The 25,513-nt window shown below is 33.4% G+C and overlaps 3 protein-coding genes across 7 annotated transcripts in view; 1 reads left to right on the forward strand and 2 right to left on the reverse strand.

Moving 5' to 3' along the window:
* Nucleotides 1-14: 14 nt before the first annotated feature.
* LOC120338449 (uncharacterized) lies at nucleotides 15-12,366 on the reverse strand. Of its 4 annotated transcripts, XM_078117286.1 has the most exons (7): nucleotides 10,302-10,480; nucleotides 9,694-9,793; nucleotides 7,205-9,309; nucleotides 6,602-6,701; nucleotides 3,748-5,176; nucleotides 2,985-3,099; nucleotides 15-2,794 (listed from the first exon to the last, which is right to left on the reverse strand). In XM_078117286.1, the coding sequence occupies exons 5-7, from the start codon at nucleotides 3,859-3,861 to the stop codon at nucleotides 2,607-2,609; spliced, it is 417 nt and encodes a 138-aa protein (XP_077973412.1). In that variant the 5' UTR covers nucleotides 3,862-5,176; nucleotides 6,602-6,701; nucleotides 7,205-9,309; nucleotides 9,694-9,793; nucleotides 10,302-10,480; the 3' UTR covers nucleotides 15-2,606. The 4 variants fall into 4 exon arrangements, 2 of the variants coding, with proteins under 2 accessions (XP_077973412.1, XP_039262401.2); XR_013478240.1 differs by lacking the exons at nucleotides 15-2,794; nucleotides 2,985-3,099 and having other exon boundaries at nucleotides 3,913-5,176; nucleotides 10,302-12,365; XR_013478241.1 differs by lacking the exons at nucleotides 15-2,794; nucleotides 2,985-3,099 and having other exon boundaries at nucleotides 3,913-5,176; nucleotides 10,302-10,498.
* Nucleotides 12,367-13,347: 981 nt separating this feature from the next.
* Nucleotides 13,348-14,899, forward strand: LOC120338457 (protein mago nashi homolog). The gene is made up of 3 exons (XM_039406476.2): nucleotides 13,348-13,509; nucleotides 13,903-14,072; nucleotides 14,360-14,899. The coding sequence occupies exons 1-3, from the start codon at nucleotides 13,422-13,424 to the stop codon at nucleotides 14,540-14,542; spliced, it is 441 nt and encodes a 146-aa protein (XP_039262410.1). The 5' UTR covers nucleotides 13,348-13,421; the 3' UTR covers nucleotides 14,543-14,899.
* Nucleotides 14,900-16,601: 1,702 nt separating this feature from the next.
* The window catches only part of LOC120338438 (ubiquitin carboxyl-terminal hydrolase 24-like), a 75,416-nt gene continuing 66,504 nt past the window's right edge, over nucleotides 16,602-25,513 (reverse strand). For both annotated transcript variants that reach the window (XM_078116799.1, XM_078116800.1), the window contains exons 45-54: nucleotides 24,697-24,854; nucleotides 23,246-23,399; nucleotides 22,825-22,944; nucleotides 22,340-22,460; nucleotides 21,718-21,900; nucleotides 20,961-21,072; nucleotides 20,333-20,459; nucleotides 18,746-18,960; nucleotides 18,016-18,229; nucleotides 16,602-17,531 (exon numbers count right to left, since the gene is read on the reverse strand). In XM_078116799.1, coding sequence (XP_077972925.1) covers nucleotides 17,484-17,531; nucleotides 18,016-18,229; nucleotides 18,746-18,960; nucleotides 20,333-20,459; nucleotides 20,961-21,072; nucleotides 21,718-21,900; nucleotides 22,340-22,460; nucleotides 22,825-22,944; nucleotides 23,246-23,399; nucleotides 24,697-24,854 — 1,452 coding nt within the window. In that variant the 3' untranslated portion in view covers nucleotides 16,602-17,483. The remainder of the gene's footprint in view (nucleotides 17,532-18,015; nucleotides 18,230-18,745; nucleotides 18,961-20,332; nucleotides 20,460-20,960; nucleotides 21,073-21,717; nucleotides 21,901-22,339; nucleotides 22,461-22,824; nucleotides 22,945-23,245; nucleotides 23,400-24,696; nucleotides 24,855-25,513) is intronic.

A 25,513-nucleotide genomic window follows, 5' to 3' on the forward strand; every position in this document is an offset into this window, starting at 1 on the left:
TTCGAATAATAGGATCTACAAAAAACACAATTCAATTTGATTTTGGTTATTGTTGATTCAGAAAAAAATTCAAACAAAATCGAATAAATATAATTCGAAGTTGCATGACGTTTTAAGAATTCATAGCGTCTTTTTTTCAAGGAAAAACTTTGATAAACTATAAGGCATTTTAGATAGATTAGATATGATACAATACAATTCGTAAAGAACATGATCTGATATTGTGGAAAATAATCAATCATAGATAAAGGCAACATGATCTATCATATGTTGATTAAAAAGAACAAGAAATCTAATTAGAGAATTAAGTTTAAAATGGTCTCAAACATTATTTGGCAATAAAAATCATTATATCAGATTAGGAATCGGTTTCCTCTTAGTTCAACATTAATCCAAACTACTTTTATAGGCCTAGAAAGTGTTTCCTGAGAACTATACAAAAACAGTTGAGAAAAGTACGCATGGGCTATAATTAGGGCTGGGAATTTCAGGGAAAACACTTTAACCGTTAACCGGGTAATTTTACCGGTTATAATTTTAGCTTGTTACCTCACAATTGTATCGCTCGAAATTATTCGCGAATCGAGAAGGTTTCAGATATGCAGCGTGCTTTGAACATACAAAAGTAATTTAGTAAAACCGATTCCGTTATTATCTTTTATGTGACAAATTTCAGTGTCCGATGTGCAAAATATACTTTGAGATATTACAAAGATCAACTGCGCACTTGTTAGTGACATTAACCCAATTGCAATAAAATCGTGAGCAATACATTTTGACCAAAAACTGATTCTGAATTTATCATCGTCAAATTTTCATAGTCAGTAATATTATATTTCAATTATTTTTTACATTTATTGGGTCCTTTCCAATACAATTAGTGATATTTTTTTGAATTAAACGCTACAGGGAATAAATTTGCAATGGCGTAATCATTTTTGAAGGAATTATACCTTATGTAGATGATTTGTACCCGAGATGCCAGTTAAAAGTTAAAATAAATCTTAACCGTTAACCATCTAAAATTGGTTAACCGGTAAACCATTCCCAGCCCTAGCTACAATACTATCGGGCACCTTGGTAAACAATTCTAACAAGAAATCAAGATTTGAAAACAAGTACATGTGAACAAGGCATAATGAACGATCACACCTAAAAGAAATATGGCAGAATGATAAACTTGATTGAGGTTTCACAAATGTAAAGAATATAGATATTTTATTCAGTGATACAACAATAAATTTCATTTAACCATAGAGTTTAGTAACAGTCTTACATTTTTAAACTCATCAGTTTCTCATTCACTCATGACATATTTCACTTTCTACAAAAGATAAACTTGTCAAAATACATACATTCGTTGATGGAAAAATTTCATAATAGTCATGCAAATACATTTTGATATATGCAACATTGATAAATTTCAAATTTCTTAAACTTGTCAACTTCACTGTCAACAGACATTACTGTTTGTCAGTGAAACAGTGATTCTAACTTAAATTGTGGATAGTTTTATTTCATTCAAATTGACCAGACAATTAATAACAACTTGTGAAATTACTATAGTTCAATATAATTGTGATTCATTTGGCAGTAAAAGTATGTTCAATATATTTATTATTTCAAAAGAAGATAATAGATGTCAAAATAATACATTTGTTGGGCCAGCTTATAGGTGCATGACATCACAAGTTTCATTACACTTCAAGACATATGAATTGACTTTGACAAATGTTGAATCCATAACATAAAAACCCAAGCCATTCCACTATTGACATAACTCTGAACATTTTCAAAAGTGATACAATAAATTTTTTTACAATTAAACGTTATGGGTTGCAGTGGAATAATATGATCAGTATAACCATGTCATATTGTCCATATTATAACGAGCAAAAGTTGGCTCTGATTTATGGTTTCAAAATCACATAGACAGCACTTTCAATCTGAATTGATAAGTTATAAACTTATAAATAATCAATATTATGCGTTATAATAGGATGAATTTTTTTGTCAATCTACTTTTTCAAACCTTTACTTACAATACATCCAGAAATAATTGAAATATGTTCTGAATTGACTGATGTTCAACAGAGCGATTGACTCAAAAATCTGTTAATTCGTCAAAATTGAATTCGGTATTTCAGACTTGATATTTTGTCTCTGTTTAGGTTTACATATAAAATAGTTCAAATAAACATTAATTTTTTCATTTCTTTACAGTGGCAGAAGTTCAAGTCAAATCTATTTTTGTAATACCACCAGATGTCGAATGCTTAGAAAAAAAATTTGATGTGAAAACAATCTCCATTATTACTGAAATTAAGTATTAAACACATCACATATATAACAATTTCGAAACTATTCAAATTTCATGATTCCTTTTGGAAACCACTTCATAAAAATACCCTAAATTATTCATTAAACCAGAAAAATTATGATATCACATATGACAATTCCAGATCGACTCAAACGTTTTATATACCATACCACTGCCCTTGACAAACAAAATACATGTTAGGACAATCAATTGATTTAAAATGAACAAATTGACTTATTGTGGAATGACTTGGACAGTTTACACAACATATTATTGATGAAAACAATTAATCTTCTTTCTCCTTTCCTCCTCCTACACTACAAGTCATGAACAATGACAGAAGAACACCTGCAATTGCAGCCTGGTATGTGACGTCATAATCCAACTTGTTCATGGTGTATAACAGACCAGACATTTCTACGATGAGAAAAAATGTTGCCAATGTCTGTATATTCCCAGTTAAAAGAAGGAAACCTGAAAATAATAAATTTTGAAAATTATGTTTCAAAATAAAAAAAATTTCAAAATATTATCAGTTGAAATAGCCAACTTATTCCTCCAGTCAGGACTGTGTGCTGCATTCAGAACCATGTCTGTGCAGTCAGGGAATGCAAAACTACAACTGACTCCTACTTTCAAAAAAATTCTAAAGCTCATCACTTACCACAGATCAGATCAACATATCCAAAAATTTCCTGGAATTGCATTGCATTGAGTGATACTGATTTTCTACCTGGAAAATCCTGTAATTCTTTGTCCATTCTTTTGAATTCTTTTCCCTGGATAATAAAAATATATACTTTATAGTCCTTGATGCACAACATAATTTGTTTGGAAAATATTTTTGTAATTTATCAGATATTCAAATAAAAATGTAGAAGGAGATGTGTGTTGCAAACAACTGTGTATTTGCTCTAAGCATTCCGAGAATATTTATTCAGCCTAGAATCGTAATTTTCGTAAATTTCTCCAGACTCGACAGCCGTGCCTTTATCTCTGAATAGTGCTCATGGCATTTTTGAGATACATTTATCATTTTTTTTTAAATCCTTTTTATTTTTTTCACTTATTCATTTTCATTCAATATTGGTTACAGAATGATTTTTGGGACCTTGTGTACGAAGCCCCGACCACTAATGCAAACATGTGAGATACGAGAGAAACATCCCCGCCGAGTTTTCAAATACCAAATTAGTAATTATTCCGTTGGGATTAGTAATGATTTAAAAATTTGATTTTCAAGCGCAATTCGTATCCCTAGCTCTAACTGGATAATTATTTATTTTCTTATTTTGAGCATTGGTTAGAGGCTTTTTACAAAAGATCCGATTTTTCCACAATACAGAGACAATTTAACCCATAAATCATCATTCAAATAGCCTAAGCCTACGCATATACTGAAATTGGGAATGTTCAATAGTACATACCATAGATTCATACAGATCAGGAGTCCATCTCTTTCCAAATCTTTTTGTTTTAATGAATCCAGCTGTCATAAATCCGAATCCAATAAAAATACGAATGAAGGTTCTCAAATGCATTTTTAATTTTGTTGATATAGATAGTTACTAGTTAGATAATTATAAAAAATATCTAAATGATAGAAATAGTAATAAAATACATCTGATTATGACAAAAAATAAGTAGTGCGTAAAATAAAATATTTTACAATATGCTGAAAACAGGTATAAAAATTGAAAAATCAACATATCCTAAAAAACTGCTTTAATAGTGTTCAAGTCATGGTGAATAAAATTGTCGATAGTAACATTAATCAAAGCAAAACCTGAGAACGTATTCAATTGAATAACAATAGATGATACTGCACTTTTATGATTGAAGCTTCCTATGAATAAAGGCAATAAGAAAAACAAAATTTGCTTAATAGAAAAGGAGGCATTGAAAAAATACTTGAAATTTTAAATGAGATCAAGTTAATTAGAATGATTGCTGTATCAAAAAAAAAAGACAACCACAAATTTGAACATAATTACTGCATGTATAATTACTATTCTATCTACATGCAACAGTAGTACTTTCATATTTCAAAATAATGCAAACATTTATTTGGAGGTATTCACACAGTATAATTACGATATTACGACTCAATCAATATCACATGCGCATTACCAATAATGGTGGGCGGTGGCACATATCCAAATATATAAAAAATAATAGTAAAAATGCACAGAATACAATTTTTATGAGCTTGGAAACATTTGATTGTTGGGCTGAGAATAATCAGAGGTTCCCGAACTTTTTGAACTTAATGAGTACCGGTATTTAGTGTCCATAATACGAATTTTGACGTGTTGAAAAAAAATTATTCGTCGTTATTAAAGCAATGCATGATGTTGCTTTTGAGCACATAGATCATAATGTAGCTTAACGTATATGAGTAATTGTACCTCTTTTTCAAAATTAATTTCAACAGATATAAGTTATAAATGCCAGAAGATAAAATTTTTTGATGAATCGATTTATCATTTGTAATTTGTGAACAGTTTGGAAATCACTGACTCACGATCTCACTTCAAAGACCAACCGTTTGATCTCCGATCTGATAAAATTCTACAATATATTCAAAGGCACGATTGTTTACATATAAGTTAAATCGATGATTAGATTCTCATGGGCAAACTAGCAAAATGACTCCCAGAAACTACGCTTTCTTTTGCTTCTTGCTAGAATTCAATACTAAAACAAAACTTAAAAGTCCGATGAAGGTTGCAGTTGTTGCAGCAAGACTATAAAAAGGTTGCTTCAGTAGATAGAGAGCGTACAATGCAACAGAATTAATCAACATCAGAACAATCGCAGAAAGAGCCATCAATTGTCCAGTCAAGAACATAAAGCCTGGTGAAAATAGTAAGAAACATTAGAATGAACATAGCAATCGAAGCAAAATAAATATTTAACTATCTATCAAAGAAATGAAGATCAATATTTGTACTACTGCTATTAATTCTTCATTACACAGACTCGAATTCTGTGGTATGGTCATTCAGAAGAAGATATATATATGATAGTTGAACCAATTCATCCATGCATTTGGAATGTTAAACTGGTCAGCAATCTCAGTACATGACATTGATTTATATTAAGTTAACAGACTGGACCAGTGGTTCTCAACAACCTTTGCTCTCCCTACATAACTACACTATAAAAAATTCGCAAACACAGACGCTTCCACTTTTATTACCACTCAGTACAGTAGCAATAACATCATCAATATTCATTGCTACTACAATCAAAGTTTAACTACAGTGACACAAATAAACTAAATTAATCAATAACTCTCGCAATTTTCAAAAGGTTTGTGGCCCACCTGGGAATGTTTCTGTGGTCCAGAAGTGGGCCATGGCCCACTGGTTAGTAACCAGTGTCCTCTGTTGCAAGCTATGCATGTAAAGCTCACTTTAAATCTTTCTGTACAACCTCTGGGGCCTATTGACCCGTGAAAATAGATAACTGCACTGGACTGTTTACCATAGTGAGCTTCGTCATCTCAGGATTTTTACTTCAATTCTCCTCTTCAGAACATATTAAACAGCTAAGCTTCAATTTTGACAATTTAATTACCGACATACTTTATTAAGAAATAGGTGCCAAGAAAATTAAAAAGTCATGTAAATAACCTACTCAGTGATATATCTGCTAGTAAATTTGCTATACTTCATGAACTTCACAAAACAACTAGCTTTGCTACATAAGAGTTCCTAGTTCCTGCCCTAAATTCTATAATCAGGTGTGAACAAATTTAAGAAAAATAGGTGACGCAAACAATTACAAAGCTGTCAATTTTTGAGCAAGTATCCAATTACATGGTAAGATATCAAGTTACATAATACGTCTATGAATTCAATTTCCATTCTCAAACCTAAAAGAAAGTTATATCACGGTACTCCTGTAGTGTGTGTACCAGATCAGGGTTAGGCCATAATTTTATTCCGATTTTCCATATTTTAGTTCTATTACAAGTTCAGGGACTGTCTGTGTTAGCCAAGTGAATATGCACCCTGCCCATAGGCTTCCGTCCCTTTACTCAACTTGATGTAAAGTAGGAGAACAAAATTAGTTACCTCCATTTGGTACACACACTTCTGGAGCGCCCTATAACACAATCTAATTAGCATAGAATACACTTATTAAGTAATAGTTCAGGCAATCACTAATAGAAATCCGGAGTGAGATTGTAAAACTAACCGATCGAGGTACGCTGAAATTTTGCACATATTCAATAACACTGTTTATATGGAAGCAATTAGGATGATAACGTACCACAGAGCATTTCCGTATATCCTACCACTTCCTGGAATTGCATTGGATTCAGGGAATTACTAATTGACAAAACTTCATGTGCTGCAGCAAAGGCATCAAACTGATAAAAAAATTTGAAAAATTTATTACCTAAGTGACCGAAGTATTTTGCAAGTTGCAACTAAGCCTTTTTGAACCTTTGTACTTTGCACTTATTGCATATGAATTCATTGATACAAAGGAAAAGAGAAGGGCAGTAGTTAGGCATTACTTACAGTATATCCCGATCAATTACACATTCACACAACATACTTTTTCATTGAGAATCACCAAGTACAGAAGTGTACCATTTTGAGTAGCTTTTATTTTTTATCACTTTATTCAACAACTAAGTGGATTAATTTTAATTCTAGTGAATGAACCACAAAAACCAGAAAAAACTACTGATAACCAACGCATCACAAATGTGTGAATTATGAGAACTATTTTTTTTTCAATATATATACTTTAGCAGTGCGGAGAGTTTCACTAAAAGTGTATTAGGGCATGGCTAAAGTTTCCCGCTTCCCAGTCCGGAGTAAATTGATGCAACAACTTAGTTCATGACAAGTATAATACACTTACCACATGGCCAAATATCTCTGGTGCAAATAATTTTCCTAGTAGTTGAGTTTTTACTCCGCCGCCAAGAAGGTACATCAATCCAAAGAAAAATCTCATACAATTGATTGCAAACTTGCCCATTTTTACAGATGCACAAGGTAGACAAATAAATGCTTATAATACTATTGGGAAAATTGCATACTCTGCACTATGTAATATCTGAATAATATGGTGAATGTATAAAAATTTATATGAAAAAACTGCAGTGGGAAAAATGTAATATCATGGTGGCGAGAATTGTATATACAACATTTGAAAGTACAGAAATCTATAATATTCAAATCAAAGCTGTGTTATCACATATTAGAGTTGTTTTTATTGATATTAGAGCTGGATTCGTATTTTTAATTCCTTACAGTCAGAGTTGAAATTTTCACAGGCTCTTATTAATAGTGAAAATGGACGTCAAACTTATATGACAGAAAGTTAAAAGGCATTATGTGGACCATACATTCTTAATAACAGATAATTGAAAAGGGATTGCATTGAACTAGTTTTGTTCTATCTGAATTCAGAGCCAAAATTCCCTTCAACCTGGAGTTGGGAGACTAAATCAGATTTGTTCAACCCAAAGCCATTAGTCTATGTCGTGTTTTTTAAAGGTCAAAGGTTGTTTTACCCGAACTCCACAGCCATGCTTGAAAATCAATCAATATCCAGTCACATAAAAACACTTTGAAGATATTTTAGAATTTGTAGCACCAGAATGAAACTGCTTTCTATAACTAGCAGTCAAAAGAATGACAGATTGGAATATCCTTAATTGCAGATTTCATACTTTCGTACAGAAATTTACTTACAAAATAACGAATCAAGGACACATAATTAGCCATGCTTGGATGATAATAATAATAATAAAAATTGAAGACAAAAAATCAAAATGCTAGAAAAAGTATTCACAAAATATTCAGTGTTTTGGATATAGCTAACACAAATAGTGATTCTGTAAGATTGTCAATATAACGCAAAACAATTTTGCTCATACATGAAGTATGTTGCTACAAACTAAAATAGCGAGAAAAAACAGTGTAAAGTAAGATAGAAGAAATGTGTGTTGATTCAAATAGGTTGAAGAAATTTCATGGATTAAGCAAAACATGGACTGCTATAACGGTCAGAATATACTTGGACATGAAATGGACCTACAAATGATTGGCCAAACTGTTTCCATTACTCTTTTCAGATTTTCAGTATTTCAATTGAAATAAGTCACTAGATCTAGAAAAGACTAGAATATGAGCATTTTTATTCCTTTTTAACTTTTTTTGGTCCTATAAACCAGGCAGTTCATCCATAAATACCTAATTTGCAAGTGCAAGATTTTCTCAAGCTAAGCCTCATAATCAGTCATTTGGTCTCCATGTTTATATAATTGATTTAAGTATTGCACACTTGTCTATACTTGATCTGCCAAGCGAGGCGACGTGTTTCTAAAGTCAGTGCACAGCACAATATATTCAAATGACATGATGTACATTGACTTCTTCTTATTTTAAAGTTGGATAAAAATTGCACTATTGGAAGGAAAATAAGGCAACATAGCTTACAAGAGGTCATGGGACTCATGGCTGGCAAGAAAATTGTACTAATGGATTGAACATTTCAAAAATGCAAAATATTGGATAAAAAATATAAGAAAATGTAAAAAAATATTTCGACAATCAAATACTTCATGATTACTTAATTAACCAGGTTTGAAGAAACTGGAACACTTATTAAGTGTTAATTAGTCTATAAGTCACTGCATTACACTTTCTTTTATTTGGTATAAGTAATAAGACTCAATTTAAAAAAGCATGATTTGGAGAGAAGAAAGAGGAGCTTCATTTCCAAACCAGCATAAAAATCACTAAAAAGTAATATATATATGTATTCTAACCCTCAGCCTTCATACCAATAGGGTTCCTGCCTCACAAACATAGCAAGGATAAAAGCTCCGAATGATAAAGTAAGATTGTGCCAATAAAATTGATCCAACAAATTGAGAAGATAACAGTGACAAAGTAACACCAGTGATAGAACCATGCCAGCCAAAGGAATCAATTGTCTCGATATCAACATGAAACCTGAAAATTTTGCTTGAATTAATAATAAGTTCCATGAAAACCTGGAAAGCCTAGAGCCCAGGTTGTCTCATTGCCCAATCATACAGGTAATAATAATGGTGGTTATTTTCTTTTTGGCGGCCGTGATGCCCTAATGATTTAAGTGTTGGACTTACTAGCTATGTTGGTAATTGGTATCACAGGTTGGAAACCTCATCAATAATTATTTAATTATTAAGAGAAAATTCAAATAACAAGTGAATATACTAATTTGTGAAGATTTGTTTGTTAACAATGACCCAACTATGAAATATATTCGCTATTCTAAATATCAAACTATATTACTGAAACACATTTGAAAATTGAAATATCTAAAGAACCTAATATTATTTTCATTTTTCTTACCACAAAGCATTTCCAATGTCGCAAATATTCCTTGCATTCGCATTGGACTTATAATTTCATATAGTGGGAGAACATCATGAGCAACAGAGAAATAAACAGTCTAAAAAACCAATGAGAATTAATTATGAGTGAAAGGCGAAAACATTTCATTTATAAAATGCGTAATTGATCTCTTGGAACAGTATTATTCTAACTGGAAAATCGAAGCATCATGCATAAGTAAGAAGTTTGGGTACTAACTAATGTAGTATGTGAATCAAGATGGCGGACATCGGAATGTAGTATGCGTACCAGGTTAGGCTTAGGCCATAATTTCAGGTACAAATACTACGGAAGTCGCTTGGCTGGTCCCTGAACTCGAATAGAACTAAAATATTGAAAATTGAAATAAACTTATGGCCTAACTTTAACCTGGTGCACATACTACGTTCCGGTGTCCGCCATCTTGGTGTACATACTACAGGAGCGCTGACATGGGTGTCATTTGCTTATCGTTAATAATAAAACGTAAAGAATGCAATTATTTTCACAACAATCAAGAAAAACATTTTTCAAAGAATACAATTGAATGAATATTTCACCTATTTTACAAAGTAATCGTATATTACCATTTCATGGTACAAATCTGGTGCAAATGCCCTTCCAAATGATTTTGTTTTAACTGCACCCGTGAGCAAGTGAAGTAATCCTAAAATGAAGCTGGAATGTCCAATGGCAATTCTGTTGACTTTCTTCCAAGTTAGCATTGCTGCTAGTTTGTTTATTAGATATTAAGTAACTGTCAGTTGAATATTAGATTTGAAATATTAAATTTAGGATTCAAAAATGAGTAAATATTTTATATTCTAATTGAATATAATTTTGTTAATAAAATCTGAAAATAACTATAAATACACATTCATGCTGGTCACTCCAACGAATAAAATTCAATTACATCAAAGTAAGTACAGTAATATACAAAAGTAATGTGTAAATAATAACAATTAAAAAATTCGAGTTATGGAAAAAAAAATCTCCATATGTGTTAATTTGTCATATATTATAGCAATTTAGAATACTTTAAAAAGTTTTGGCCTTTTATATGACAGGCGTAATTGGATAAGGTTTAAAGCATGCTACATAACCTGTACCTTGCAATTTTATTTTCAAAATATTATTTCACTGTAATTTATTTTTTAATGATTTACTGCAGAATATAAAAATTTGAAATAAAGAAATTTGACTATGCATTTTCAAATGTAGTATATGTTTGCATATAAACGACATTAAAAAAAATTCTGCTAATGCACACATAAGCAAGAAACTAGACATGCTAACTTATAAGGTATACCAATAAAAAGATGTTAGTGTCCTATTTGACAGGACAGTTTATCAATGTTGAATAAAGTTCCCAAAACACTCAGTCGAGTGGAGCTAATCACGAAGTTGAGTCTCAGTGGCATTCAGTTGATGAGGCATTTAAATTTTTGATAAATGATAAATAAAATGCAATTTGAGCCGAAAGAATGAATCAAACCTGGTACGTAAACGTATATTAGAAAATATATATTATTTTGAACTGATAAAAACTTTTTTGTTCAATATTCACTATCCCATTTATTTTTACCATCCTTCCACATTAAATTGATAAAATATTCGAGTGGTTCAGATTCATGCATTTCATGTTCAGAAGTTTGTTCTGATACACATGCATCATATCCACATATTACTCTTAAATATACAAAACGGGCTAACACAGCGTAAAAAAGAAACTTTTTTTCATCATATGTGAGACTAAAATTTTTTTCAAAACCAGATAATGTAGTTTTAGCAGCATCATATGGATTTATATTAGGCGATGTCACAGTCGCATACATTGCACTCGCAATAGGAATTGCAGCTTCATATACATAATAACTAATACCCATGTCCGAAAAATCGATAATCCCTTTTACTAAATAGTTATCGACATCATTTTGCAGTTTTTTAAAAATGAAATTTTCAAGACACATATCGTTATGTATAACCCCTTTTCTTATTTGGGAAAATTCATTTTTAATACTTGAATCCTTTAATTTTTGCATAACAATAGAACAAATGTTACGTACATTTTCATCATTTACAATATTTAACCTCACATCTTCAATATGCATATTTTGTACAAGATAGTAATCATTCACACGTTTTAAAGCTGAAGGCGGGTCTTTTATTTTAAACAATTCAGCAGTCAGTTTTCCAGCACACAAACCTATTTCATGGCAAAAAGATAGAAATGATTCAGATTTAAATTTAAGGTTTTTGTATTCTAAACCAGTGACATAAGACATTAAAATTACTTTTCGAACTCCATTAGAGGTATCAATCTGACCAACATAACCCCCAGTTGTACAAGTAACTGGTTTAGGAATCTCAAATTGCAATTGAGGAATTTGTCTCAATACGTCCATGATAGCTTCAGTGAGTCTTTCTCTCTTTGAGTCATTGACATTAACTATCTTCAAGACATATTTGTCTCTATGTTCCGAATTGTGACTTAAATCAACGCATTCCAAGATATAGTTAAGGTCATCATATCCACTAATTAGTTCAACTGATAAAGCTTTATAATTATAAAAATCCAGTAATATTTTTGAGATATTTATATCAGTATTCTGCATATTCAACCTAATTTAACTAGAATCAATGATATAAAAAACAAGATGGTAATGTACAAGTATAATATTCATGAAATTGGTTCAAGTACTAGACTACAATAGCGGTCACTGCTTAAATAATGTCCAAAAAAATAGGATTTTTCATGTTTTTTTTTAAATAAAAAGAAAGACTATATGGTGCAGAATGAAATTTTTGGCAGACGTGTTTAGTTGAAATCAAACCTACTCAATTTTCAACAAGCAATTTGTATTGCAATTATATTTAATCAGTCTGATGGAATTTGTATGTATTAAATAGTAACTGACAGACTGACCAAAACAACCAGCACAAAGACATTAGGCATCGATAAGATTTTCAGAATGATGTAAAGAATGTTACAGGATGTCGTTTGACCCAAATTTGCTGAGCTCTATATCACTATACAAGTGTGCAATCTATAACATTTATAATTTTAACATTCAATGTAATAATGAAATGAATATTTGGTTGAGTAATTATTAGGCTTCTATGATTATTAGGCAAAAGATCTATCTCAAAAGATAAAACGACCTGGGACATGTTCCTAGAATTGAATATATAAGGTCAAATAACTACTGAAATATTGGTATCTTAAAATCAGTGAAACGTAGTATACCCAATGCTAACATGCGCCGAACACCACGCACAATTCCGACTAACCGCACAAAATTTAACAATCAGCAAAGTCAAATCAAGAAAGTGTCGCTATACTATACTGCTGTACTGTAATAGGAAACTAAAAACCATTCCGCGTTCAAGCGTTTAACTCCGCGACATGTTAGAAATAATACCCTAACCAAAAACACTAAATATTTGTAAAACCTAAATAATGAGTAAAATACCAAATCCTGTCAGCATTTATTAACCAAGAAATCGCCACGAAAACCCATGACGGCAACAAAATATTTTTCAACTCGCGAGCGCCAACTAATGGATTTATTTTTGAACTCATTATTTCAACGCTTCATTGAATACGATTAGTGCGACACCGCGTGTATTTTGAATTGCAGTGCTTCGCCATTTCGCATTTCAGCTTGTTGGAGCGTTTTTGTAAATTAGATAGCCTAGAGTCGAAAATGTCGAACGAATTTTATTTACGATATTACGTTGGGCATAAAGGAAAATTTGGACACGAATTTCTCGAATTTGAATTTCGTCCCGACGGTAAGAATGTTTTTTTTCTTATATCTGCCTTGTCTTTGTTGTTCACAATTATCAATAAACTCTGAAACTTGACAACTGAAAAAAAAATGTTGCAACACTGCCTTTTCTTTACTACCGTACAGTACTAGACTAATAGGAAAGGGTAATTTGACTTTTCAATAAGGTACCGGTAACTGAGATATGTCTTACACTTTACCCTGAATTTCATCACTAGCTGAATTAATCTTGTCCAAATTTAAGGAACTATCACGATAGAAATTCAGAAAGTGTGATAATATACTGATAATGCGAACGTTTCTTTGAATAAGTTTCGTGAAGTCTTTAGTCTCACTATTAGAGGTATGGTACAACAATGTACTGTTGAATAATTGCTTTTTCAATTCAACTATTCAGGCAAATTACGCTATGCCAACAATTCAAACTACAAAAATGACACAATGATCAGAAAAGAAGCTTGTGTTCATAAAGCAGTCCTTGAAGAATTAAAAAGAATCATAGAAGATTCTGAGGTTATGAAGGAAGATGACACAATGTGGCCAAACCCAGACAGAGTCGGACGTCAGGTATTGCGTCGAAAATCTTTCAAATTCATACATTTGCAATTTTAAGAAATACAAATTGGGATGCTTCCTCAATTAATTATTGGCATTCTTTTTTGTGTTGGTAATGATGACTAATCGGCAATACATTGGGAAGATTAAACCAAAGTGATTATTTGGCTGTTGAAAGAGTATTATCTGAGAAACTTCAAAAATAGTTGCAAAAGAAGGAGGTTCAGGCCAGGAAAGCATAGGCTACATGGGATAATTGAGTTCAAATGTTGTCGCTAAAATTTTTAAATTTTTTTCAGGAGCTGGAAATTGTATTGGGTGAAGATCATATTTCATTTACAACATCCAAAATAGGATCTCTGATTGACGTCAATGATTGTAAAGATTCTGATGGTCTTCGTACTTTTTATTATCTCGTCCAGGATTTAAAATGTCTTGTGTTTTCACTCATCGGACTGCACTTCAAAATTAAGCCAATCTAAATAATAGAAAGTGCTGCCTGATATGGATGAAGACCTTGGCTGGAGCAGATGTGGCAAAATTTGTCGTGGAACAATGTGGGTTTGAATTCCCACCAAATACTTTGTACTGTAGTTTCTTACTTCAGAAACGCTTTTTTATCCATTTTAAAAAAAATTCTGGTTGATATCAATTATTATATCAGCTTATGCATAAAGTCTGATCAAATGAATAATGGGACCAGTTTGATGTGTCTCATACTTCGCACAGACTATTGTCAATACCAACGACTTTTTGTTTGGAAGGTTTACACTTTCCCACTGCTTTTTTCATTAAAATGGTTGTTGAAATAAATTTTTAGATCACAAGGTTTAGCAAAAGAGTATCTATTTCAAAATCTTCCAACAAGTCTAGGAAGCTCCCGTTTAATGGATGATTGTCAGCTTTGTCACCCTAAAGATTTCATCGGTTTGGCTGGTCAGTCAGATTGTTCCTACAAAGCAGCTTATGTCACATTTTTTCAGAAATGGACTAGATTAGTTTTGAATGGAGATAGTGCCTCGTGTTCAATTTGGCTACTGCAACTAGACTTATCTTAAAATTCGATATCCTCAAAAGCAATTTGGTTCTACCGCTCTGATATATCGCTAGCATGCTTCGTTATAAGTCTGAAAAAAGTTCGTTTTGGCTCAAGTTACCAGTTGATCTCTCCAATTTCAAAGTCTGAAATTGTGACACCATTTCAAAATCTTCACTCATCGCAGGTTGAACATTACTCTGGCTCAGGCACTCAAGTCTCACACTGAGAAGCTGGTTTCAAAATTGCTTTGCAAATGACAATTTCACCCTCAAATTAGAGGTAAGATCGGGCTAAAAAATTCCAGCCCGACCCGACTCCGGCCCGTGGGTATTAAACCCGACTAATTAACTGGATTTGCAGGCCAGACCTGGGCCCGTGGGTAATAAAACCTGACCCGACCCGAGCCCGACTAATTAACTGGATTTGCAGGCCCGACCTGGGCCCGTGGGTAATAAAACCTGACCCGACCAGAGCCCGACTAATTAACTGGATTTGCAGGCCCGACCTGGGCCCGTGGGTAATAAAACCTGACCCGAGCCCGACTAATTAACTGGATTTGCAGGCCCGACCTGACCCTGGTCCGTGGGTATTAAAACCCGACCCGGGCCCGTGGGTAATAAAACCTGACCCGACCCGAGCCCGACTAATTAACTGGATTTGCAGGCCCGACCTGGGCCCGTGGGTAATAAAACCTGACCCGACCCTAGCCCGACTAATTAAATGGATTTGCAGGCCCGACCAGACTAACTAACAGGCTTTGCAGGCCCGACAAATTAACTGGATTCGCAGGCCCGAAATTTCATATTTTATTTAGGAGTTCTTCGAATTGTCATTGCAAGAGGTTAGTACAGTATTGGGGAATGCTGGGACATATTTCTTCTTTTGTGAGCTCTATAATCTGCACATTCATTTGACAATGCGGGGCTAATAGATAGAGGGTAGCTAAAGGTTTTACTGGGCAAACTAAGAAATTCCCTAGCGACACCCATATTATCATCAAGAGGCATTCAAAAACGTGTAAAATGTCCCGCTGCACTCCACTTGTGCGGCACATTAAATTAAACGAGGTATGCTGTTAAAAAGCAATGAATAAGCATCATCATCCAAAGAACTACGAAACTTTAAATTTCGAAATTTAATATTTATGAAATCGGAACCACTCTGAAAAATAGTTTCTAATAAACATATATTTACTTATAAAAAATCCAGCGATATATAAGCCCGACCCGAACGTAATGATTGTCATTTCAGGCCCGACCCGAACCTAATGATTGACAAATCAGGCCCGACGCGAACGCAATTATTGACTTTTCAGGCCCTACCCAACCTGAACGCAATGTTTGACATTTTAGGCCCGAACGTAATGATTAACAATATAGGCCCGACCCGTACGCAATGCTTGATATTTCAGGCCCGACCCGAAATATCGGGTCGGGCTCCAGATCTTAGCTCTACCTCAAATACAAACTGATTATCCCAGATTTTTCACACACCAATCAGTCTTTATAAAATTATGCATTTACTGCATTAAAAACGCAAGAGGAACTTGATAATTAAATAAGTCTCGTCTTTAGTGATTACGATATTTTCTAGTCTAATAGCACCAAATATTACAAGTTTTGCTCAAAAAGCAAACTAAATTCACAATATAGAACCAAATTTTAAAAAGCACAGAGTTATTAAAATTAGTCCAGACATCCAACTAAATACACAACAATGCAAAATCTGAGAAATAATATTCAACAAGATTGCCAATGTGGAAGTCTTTGCAAGTGAAGGGTTAATAGTGACAAGGACCGGTATGTCATCAAATACCACGCAACATATTTCTATGATTCTTCTTCTGAAGATTTCCACAAGGGCAGTGGTAATATGGCATAAATTATATATGGGCTGAAAATAACGACAGTCTACAGAATTCAACATAATGCGTTTAATCTCAATTACTTTTGCAACATGGCAGCAGCACTTTTAACGAAGGAATTTAATTAAAGAGTGAACAAAAAAAGTTAAAACAACGTTAATATTATTACAAAAGTGATCTCAATACGAATTCCTCCTCCCGTGTCTTGTAAAATAAACAGAAATGTTATCAGGCATTTGGTTGGCATGTATGAAATGAAAGAAAAGTCAGACTTATTTGCTCTTATCTGAAGAGATAAAAGAATTACATATTCTCAGAGTAAACAATGCACAAGCGATAAATTTTATCTACGCATTTTAAACTGCAAACCGTATGCGTTACAGATATATTCAGTACCGCAAATTTTAGAAATGCAGTTACAAATTTATTGTTGACGTTTCGTTTTTTAATAGTTGGCGAGCTGCAGATAATGAGTAAGTTGACTGACATCGATATTTTCATTGGTAATCATTGTGGAAATTCACAACGTATCAACTTCTATCTCATTGTCTTCTGGTACATCAGAAACCTGAAAATCAATGTAAAATATGATTATTGAATCAAAATTCAACAATACCTTGAAAGAGCATTTCTATCCAAACCTAATGCACATTTGTTACAATTTCAAATCTCTGAAGACTAGCTGTGCAAGACGAGATCAGATGTCATGATTGGATCCTACTTCTGTTACCATTCTTCCGTTGTTTCTTCCAAGTGTCAATGATAATTAGCCGGTAGGAAGGGTACTCATGTAGTGTGTGTGTACCAGGTTAGGGTTAGGCCATAATTTTTCTCATTTTAGTTCTATTGCGAGTTCGGGGACTGTCTGTGTTAGCCAAGTGAATATACCCTCTGCCCATAGGTTTCAGTCCCTGTACACAACTTGATGTGAAGTAGGCGAACAAAATTAGTTGCCTCCATATTGGTACAAACACTTCTTGAGCACCGTTGAAAGAGTGTATATATATTTGTTACTTTCATTTTGCAAGCAAAAAAATTTATCAATTCCTTACGTTTTTATTTCCTAATAGCGCAGTAACTTCTTCCAACGTATTTTGTGCCGACATAGTTCGTTGGAAATATTTACTAGTTTCATTCGAACGAATCTCAGACAATCTATTGGTTGATGATGAATTGTATTCAGTCTTCATTTTACCGGTCAACCAAGATACTGCGAATGACCACTGTCCACTTACTGATACTAAATAATCCTTGTTAGATGATGACCTGCACAGGAATACAATATTTAATATAAAGCAAGATGGAAATAGAATTGTCACAAAAAAGAAACACAGGGAATCTGGCATTTAAGGATTCAAAGCCAAAATAATTAGACTGACATCAAAATTATGATGTTCGACCACATTTTAATGAGAAAACCGAGGTGTTCTTGTCAGATTTCACAAAGGAATTGAAGACATATTTGCAGAAGCACTGTAGTTCATAGCCAATTTTTTTGCAGACTCATTCTCCTGTAAAACTCGTAAATCTCTTGCATGTGAGTTTTAACATGCTATTAAGTGTGACCCATGACAAACTTGAAAAATTTGTTAGATTTGATCTTTCCCGCCTTATTGTGGATATTTAAATTTCTTTATTGTTTACATTTCTTTATTATGTACACTCAGTCACTCAGTGTTTTTTGAAAAAACATACTTTCGCCTACTTATCTGTTATATGCAGAGTGATAGTAGATTGTTTAACATGTAATATATCAGCAAAATAACATTAATTTCATGTCACCTGTTCGCTAGTTGTACCAACATTTTTATACATTGGTAGCATTTTGGTTCATCCGATTTCAGAGTATTTTTAATAATCGTCAGGAGAGCTTGAGATGATTTTTCAAGAGCGAGAGACAATCTCATTACATGCAATTCATCTTCTAATGAGAGTAAGTTACTCAGTAATGTCAACAATGATCCGAGTTCATTTGCTGGTACAGATTGAATATCAGACTAAAAAAAGTGGAAAATTTTTGGGTTAAGTCTTGAAGGCAAAAAAGTAAGCTATCAAATTATACAGACATAGGTAAATAAAGATTGTGGATAATACATAGTAATTATTATCATAGCATAGTGATTAACTAATTATATAGATTAGAAATCATGGGTTAAAGCCCACTATCTCACATGAATATGTATGTCTAATGAACAGATTCTGTTACTTCCAAATATAAAATTATTTGGGGGTGATGGCCTAGTGCAGTTGTTATCGACCGTCTTATTAAATTTGTTCCTTTGCCTATTTTGTAACTTGCACAGCCTAAGTAGTTTATTATGTGATTTTAAATAAGTAATAGTTTATAACAGAATACTAGTGCAATACTACAGTGAAAACAAAGCAAAATTTCTTCCAGAAAACGGCAAAATCCCTCCCCAGTTTGGAAAGTTGGCCTAGTGAGTAACCCTTTCCGTGCGGTGGGCACGTATACGTACCAACGACAAAAGTCGCTAGATTGCGGTTGATGTACTCCACTGTTTTATTTAGCAATCCGTCGCAAACTGTTGGTTTAGTTTTTCCGGGTTTTAGTTTATTGATAAGAAGTCTTCTTCGAGATTAACATAAGCGATGGTAAATCTCGCTTTCGTTTACGACGGGAATTTTATTTGCGGCGGACCGAGAGAGTGTTTTTGAAATTTATGCAAATTTCGCTTTTTTTTTGGGTGGTAATAGAAGACATATTATCCCTTCCATCTACCAAAGTATTTTGAGTTATATCACGAAATTGCTACAGCAATATTATGCTATTGTTTGCCAACCACGAAGCGGTAACAGTAAAGGATTTAGCGAATATTTCTATTTTTTATCACGGTTTGAAGTTTCAACTCCCAAGAAAAAAATGCCTTTTTTCTATCCGGTTTGTGACTCAGACCACCACTTTTAAAAAAACTTTCTTTTTTAATCGCCAATTGCAAGCTCTTTAAATAAGCTTTCCAACGAGCCGTCAGTGGGCAGCAGAGGATCATTAGTTTTTCGTTAGTCGATCGATTAGTTGTGGGGTACAAATGCATAAAATCGGCGTAGCAAATACGATTATTTGATAAAAAATAAAAATCGCATGGAAAGGGTTAAAGCATATTAGACTCAAATATGTTACTGAATAATCATAGTTTAAAAATAAAACCCACACGAAGACCTAATCAATCAGTTTGGATAGATGAGATATAGCTATAAAACCATCCTAGGCAATGAGGAAGTTAGCTCTTCTCTCGCAAAAAATCATCTACATAGGATATAAACCTGCAAAGCCAAGCCACACTATGTAATTATTAATAGCTTCTTCGAGAGCAAACATTTTCAATTTCGAACCATTTTACGCACACTCACCAGAATGATGTCGATAGCTTTGACAGAAAAGTTTTCATTGTTGTAGGAACAATGACAAATAAAATCAGAAACAACTGGACATGAACTTGATACCTCACGAGCAGCAGATAATAATTCTTGAAGAAGTCTAGAACAGAGAAAAAGAAAATTAATATTAAAAATGCATACAATGTAATATGGTGTGATCCAAAAGTGCGTGGATAATACAAATATTCAATATTCCAAAATAGAAGAGGAAATACAAAAAAACAGCCCAAATTTATACATATTAGCAATACTAAATTTCATTGTTTCTTTCCTCATAAGTCTGAAACATTTTCTGCACACTTTCATTCTGTCCTACATTTGCACCGGCAGGTGGTAGGTAGATAACTTGAATTCGCTAAATATTGGCATCATTTTGGTGCATATATAAATATTATCTGTTTATGTGTGGAAGCGATGACCTGGGAGTTTATTCGAGGATTCAACAACACTGGTAGCTCAGAGTAAATATCTCAGTTTCAATCCCTATGGTTGGCTTCATCAAGTGTGTAGTAAATTGGGTAGCCAGCGCTGAATCAAAAAATTCAGCTTCTCCAGAGCCTTCACATCGTCGTACAAGAAATCCAAAACACAAGCATCTTACCTTGACCCTACAATTCCAAATACTCCATGTTTGATTGGTTCGGGGAGAGAAATTCGTTGAATGACTTGTATTGTTTGTGGCTTGAAGTTTGAAAGCTCAGGCTTTGCTTTAACTGCAAAGAAAATACAATCATACAAATAATATTAATCAGAACTACCACCCAGTTGGGGTTTTTGAATAGTTATGGTATTTTCCCGGATCTCTGGAAGTCACAGCTGACCAGTGGTAACATGCCTCAACCCGTACAATGACGAGAGGTTAAGAAAACCTTTCACACATAATTAACCCCGAACACATTAACTCCTGGAAACACACGCAGGATAGTCAGTGTTGCAATAGCAAGCGCATTTCTAATGATGGTGCAAATGAAACTATTCTGTCTTTTGCAGGATTTGAGAAAAATTTGGACAAAAACAAAAAATTAGACGAGTGAATTGATGCATGAAATTGCTCAGTACTATGGACTTAGAATAACACATGAAAACAAAATTCCAATCGCACTTTATCGTTTCATGTTCTTTCTTGTATATTCAATTATTGATCATGAAAAATATATATTTAACATAATCAGTCATTGTCACCTTTAACGCTAATAAGGCTCAAACAACACTCCATATTCTTTCTCTATCTCAGTATGACTATGATCAAATATAAAACTGCTTTGATAGCCGCATAACATGCGGGTTAAAAAACAACAATTTAGGCTAACAGAGAAACAAAAAATAGTGTAAAACATCTATAAATTTGAATGTCATACCTGTCCACATTGCTGACATATCGCTGTGTAAAACCAAATTAGTAAGAGCTGAATGTAGCGAACCAAATTCCCGAGATTGCATGGAACTCCATCTACGACTCGCTGTCGTCGTATCTTGATTATCTTGTGTTGTTGTTGCATCAGACTGAAAACTGGTGACAGGTGCATCTCCACTACCCTGACCTTCAGAATAATGAATTTTTTTTAATTTTTTGTGCTCGGTGTCTTCAAACAAGGTTTTGGACAAGTATTGATGTAAAAATGGATAGCTACGAAGAGTAAAACAACAAGATCCTCATGCAAGCTCTCGATTAAATGGCCTGCGGCACTAACATTGTCATGGTAACCACTCGCTACTGCCATCTTAAACTATATCTGAGAAATAGATCCTACTTGATAAAAGGTAAGTAGTGAAATGGATTAATGTTGCGAATGTGGTCAAAGTAGCATGATAGAGTCAGGCCAAACAAATTATAAAACTTATCTGAATTTACTAAATTTCTGACTTTTGGAAATTCAAAAGTTTGACCTTAGCTCTGATAATTTGAGAAAAAGGGCTAGATACAATTACTGTGAAATAATGTACGATTGATAATGTTTGATATAAAAGTAAAATTCGTACCATTGATAGGTGCAAACTGATCTCTATTCATGAGAGGTTTTGTTGCTGTTTCACCGAGTAAAAATCGAAGTAGTTTGATAAAAACATTGTGACGTAACATTGCTTCACACGCTCTTGCACTCTGGAATAATGTATGCATATTGTTATTACAACACAAACAAAAATCATACTGAAAAGTTTCCAAGTTTTATCAATTTAGAACATAGTTTAATAAAAAAGCTATTTAAAAAGGTTGAATGATATTTAGCTAAACGAGACGTCAAGCAAATATATGAATAGTGAAACTTGGATAGGATTTTCAATTTTTCATATTTATTCTGAGAAAAATAATAAGTAATAAAAAATGTCTTATTCATTTTGGAAGCCCAAGCCTCTCGTCCGGTTACCAACAATGTCAGGCCTGTTTCAGATGTTTGAAAAACCTTACATAGCTATATGCTATCCCAAACATAAATTTAAATTGTAACTCAAAAATTTGTACTTACTAAAGCACTAAAATTGGAGATGAGAGAGAAGAACTGTTGACTTTGTTTTACGTGTTCTGCTACTTCACGATCAAGTAACGCAATTAAACGAGATAAAAGAAGATCAAATCCAACTGGTTCCTGGAAAAGTAAATTAAAAGTAAATGTTAGCACTTCTAGAGTAGCAGAAATTAAAAACCTTTTCTGAGACCTAACAGGATCAAATTTCAACTTGTTTCTTCAAATTCAATAAATTTCCAGCAGAAACCCAAATCAAAAAGATCTAAAAATTGTGCTTTAAAAGTGCACCCTTATCAAAGAAAGCTTTTTTTTTTTAAATGAAAACTGACACTTATACTAATCACACACAAAAAAAATCTCCGACAGTGTAACAAACATATTTCCAAAAACTTGAAACAAGCTATAATAAAATAAAATTCACCTTCCCAATTTTCCTTGTAACGCATCCTTCCATAGATTTGACAAGGATTGAGCAAAACGTTTGTCTTATGTCTTCATTCGGGCATTCAAGTAAAAAAGCTTGAACATTCGGAAATCCGACGGCAGTGTGAAGTTGAGATACAAACCATATGCAACTAAATATAATATCATTGCTCAAGGTGTTGTTACCAGTTGTGGTATAGAGATAATGTGTATAACATTGGATAACTTTTCAAAAATGTGTTTTTAATCTTCCACTTCTAACAAGATTCTGAATAAGCGGTCACTGATATATAACAGGCCCGTGTGGCAGTGTTGCCACATATTTTTCAATTTATTTATATTTTTTATTAGCCTGGCGGTTTGGCGCATTGTCCTAAGCTGTGGAAATATACTCCCCACCATTCCTTTGATTACCCTACATGGGTTTGCATGTTCGAACCCTGTGGGAGATAATTATGTGCGAGAGGATCGCTGGACTCCTCCTCGCTGTAGGTTGGTTTACGTAACTACTCGTCGATAATGGTCACTGATATGTAACAGGCTCGGCGATGTGGCGCATCGTGCTAAGCGTTAAAAATACGCTTGCAACCGTACCTCTGATTAACTTACACGAGTTCTTAGATTTGAATCTTGTGGAGGATAATTATGTGCAAGAGAATCGCTGGACTCCTCACCGTCATGAGATGGTTCACATAACTGTGGTTGGTTAAGGCTTTTTTCACCATCAAGTCCATGCATCTGAAACAAATAACTGGCTAACTAATCCGATACTCAATATGGACTGGTAACCAGACGAGAGATCGTGGTTCGCCATATGATTAAGCTGTCTTTCCTCTCACCCAAGATGAATATGTAAATCCTATCCTAACAAGCTACTGTGATTTTTGCAGGACCTGGCATACTCACTACAAACATTTTTTTTATATAAATATAGCAACTTTACCAAATGGTAATCTCATGAGGGGTTTATTTAATTTATCTAGACAATAGACAATACTTGATAAAATAATTTTTGCTAGGATGCGTTTTCTCTGAATAAGGCTCTGTACATGCAACTACTGACACATAGCTACTATTTTTAGGAGGATCTTAATTTTTCCGGTTCACATTGCCTACCCAATTTATTACAACAACAAAGTTGGTTTTAATACTCGAACCGCACCCAATCCAGACGCTTACTATAAACAATGGAAAAGAGGAATGAGTCAAAATCAAAAGCATTTGGGAATCAATTTATTATGGTTTTCAACATGTTGAGCATCCACACTACAATGGCTGAAAGTTTGCCTCTGAGACTGTCGCAGAATTTTTTTTAAATGATTTGTATATACTATATATGTGGGAGTGCATATAGAACTGTCAATAAAACATGCAGGACAATACAAAATCATTTCTTGTCCGCATAATGCTTTTTTTTTATAATGATAGACGATAATAAGGTAAACTTACGCAGGATGGCTCTTTGTTAAAATATCTTGTATAATATTACACCATTCATCAACATTAGTTGTCAGTGATCTTCGAGTCCGGAAATATGTGTTGAATAAAAACTGAGTTGATAGCTGAAGTGAAGTTACAGCTATTGCAGGAAGACCTTCAATGCAATTCTGAAACACATTGTTGAAATGAAGTTTTTATAAGTGATTTGGTAATATAAAATGATTGAAAGTTCTATATTTGGTGAAGTAAAAATATGAGCTTGTTAACGTTGCATGAAACTTAATTTATTAGTCCATTATTGGAATAGGAAGTTTAATAACTGCATTAAACACAACCTTCTAACTTTATGTTAAAACGAAGCTGTCTATAACATTGCTCCTAGTGTTCCAGTGTTTTATTTGCGACCCACCCTTCTACCAGTACTATTTTTCATTACAGTTGAGCGCTGTGTATTTTGCTTCGAGCAAACTTTATTAAAAACAGATTATTATGGACAAAGTGAATACTGGTTTCTCTTCTGCCTAGATCTCTATATAAATTTTTTGTTGGAAAACAAGGATCTGGCTAGAATTGGTTTGATATGTTGAAACCTAGCGAGTTGAGAACCAACTAATCGCAAGTTATAGGGTGACAATAAAGGAAAAAGAAGTTTATTGAAATATCAATGATAATCCAAAAGATCCGAAATGTGGTAGAGCAAAATTGGAGCATAAAAAATGACCTAACAAGCCCACAGAAAATGCTACAAAATACAAAAGTAATATCCTCCCTCCATTTCAGCTACTGATCATGTGGAAGCAATTGGTTCACAGATTTAGTAACATAT

Source organism: Styela clava, chromosome 10 (assembly GCF_964204865.1).
Source record: "Styela clava chromosome 10, kaStyClav1.hap1.2, whole genome shotgun sequence".
NCBI classification, from domain to species: domain Eukaryota; kingdom Metazoa; phylum Chordata; class Ascidiacea; order Stolidobranchia; family Styelidae; genus Styela; species Styela clava.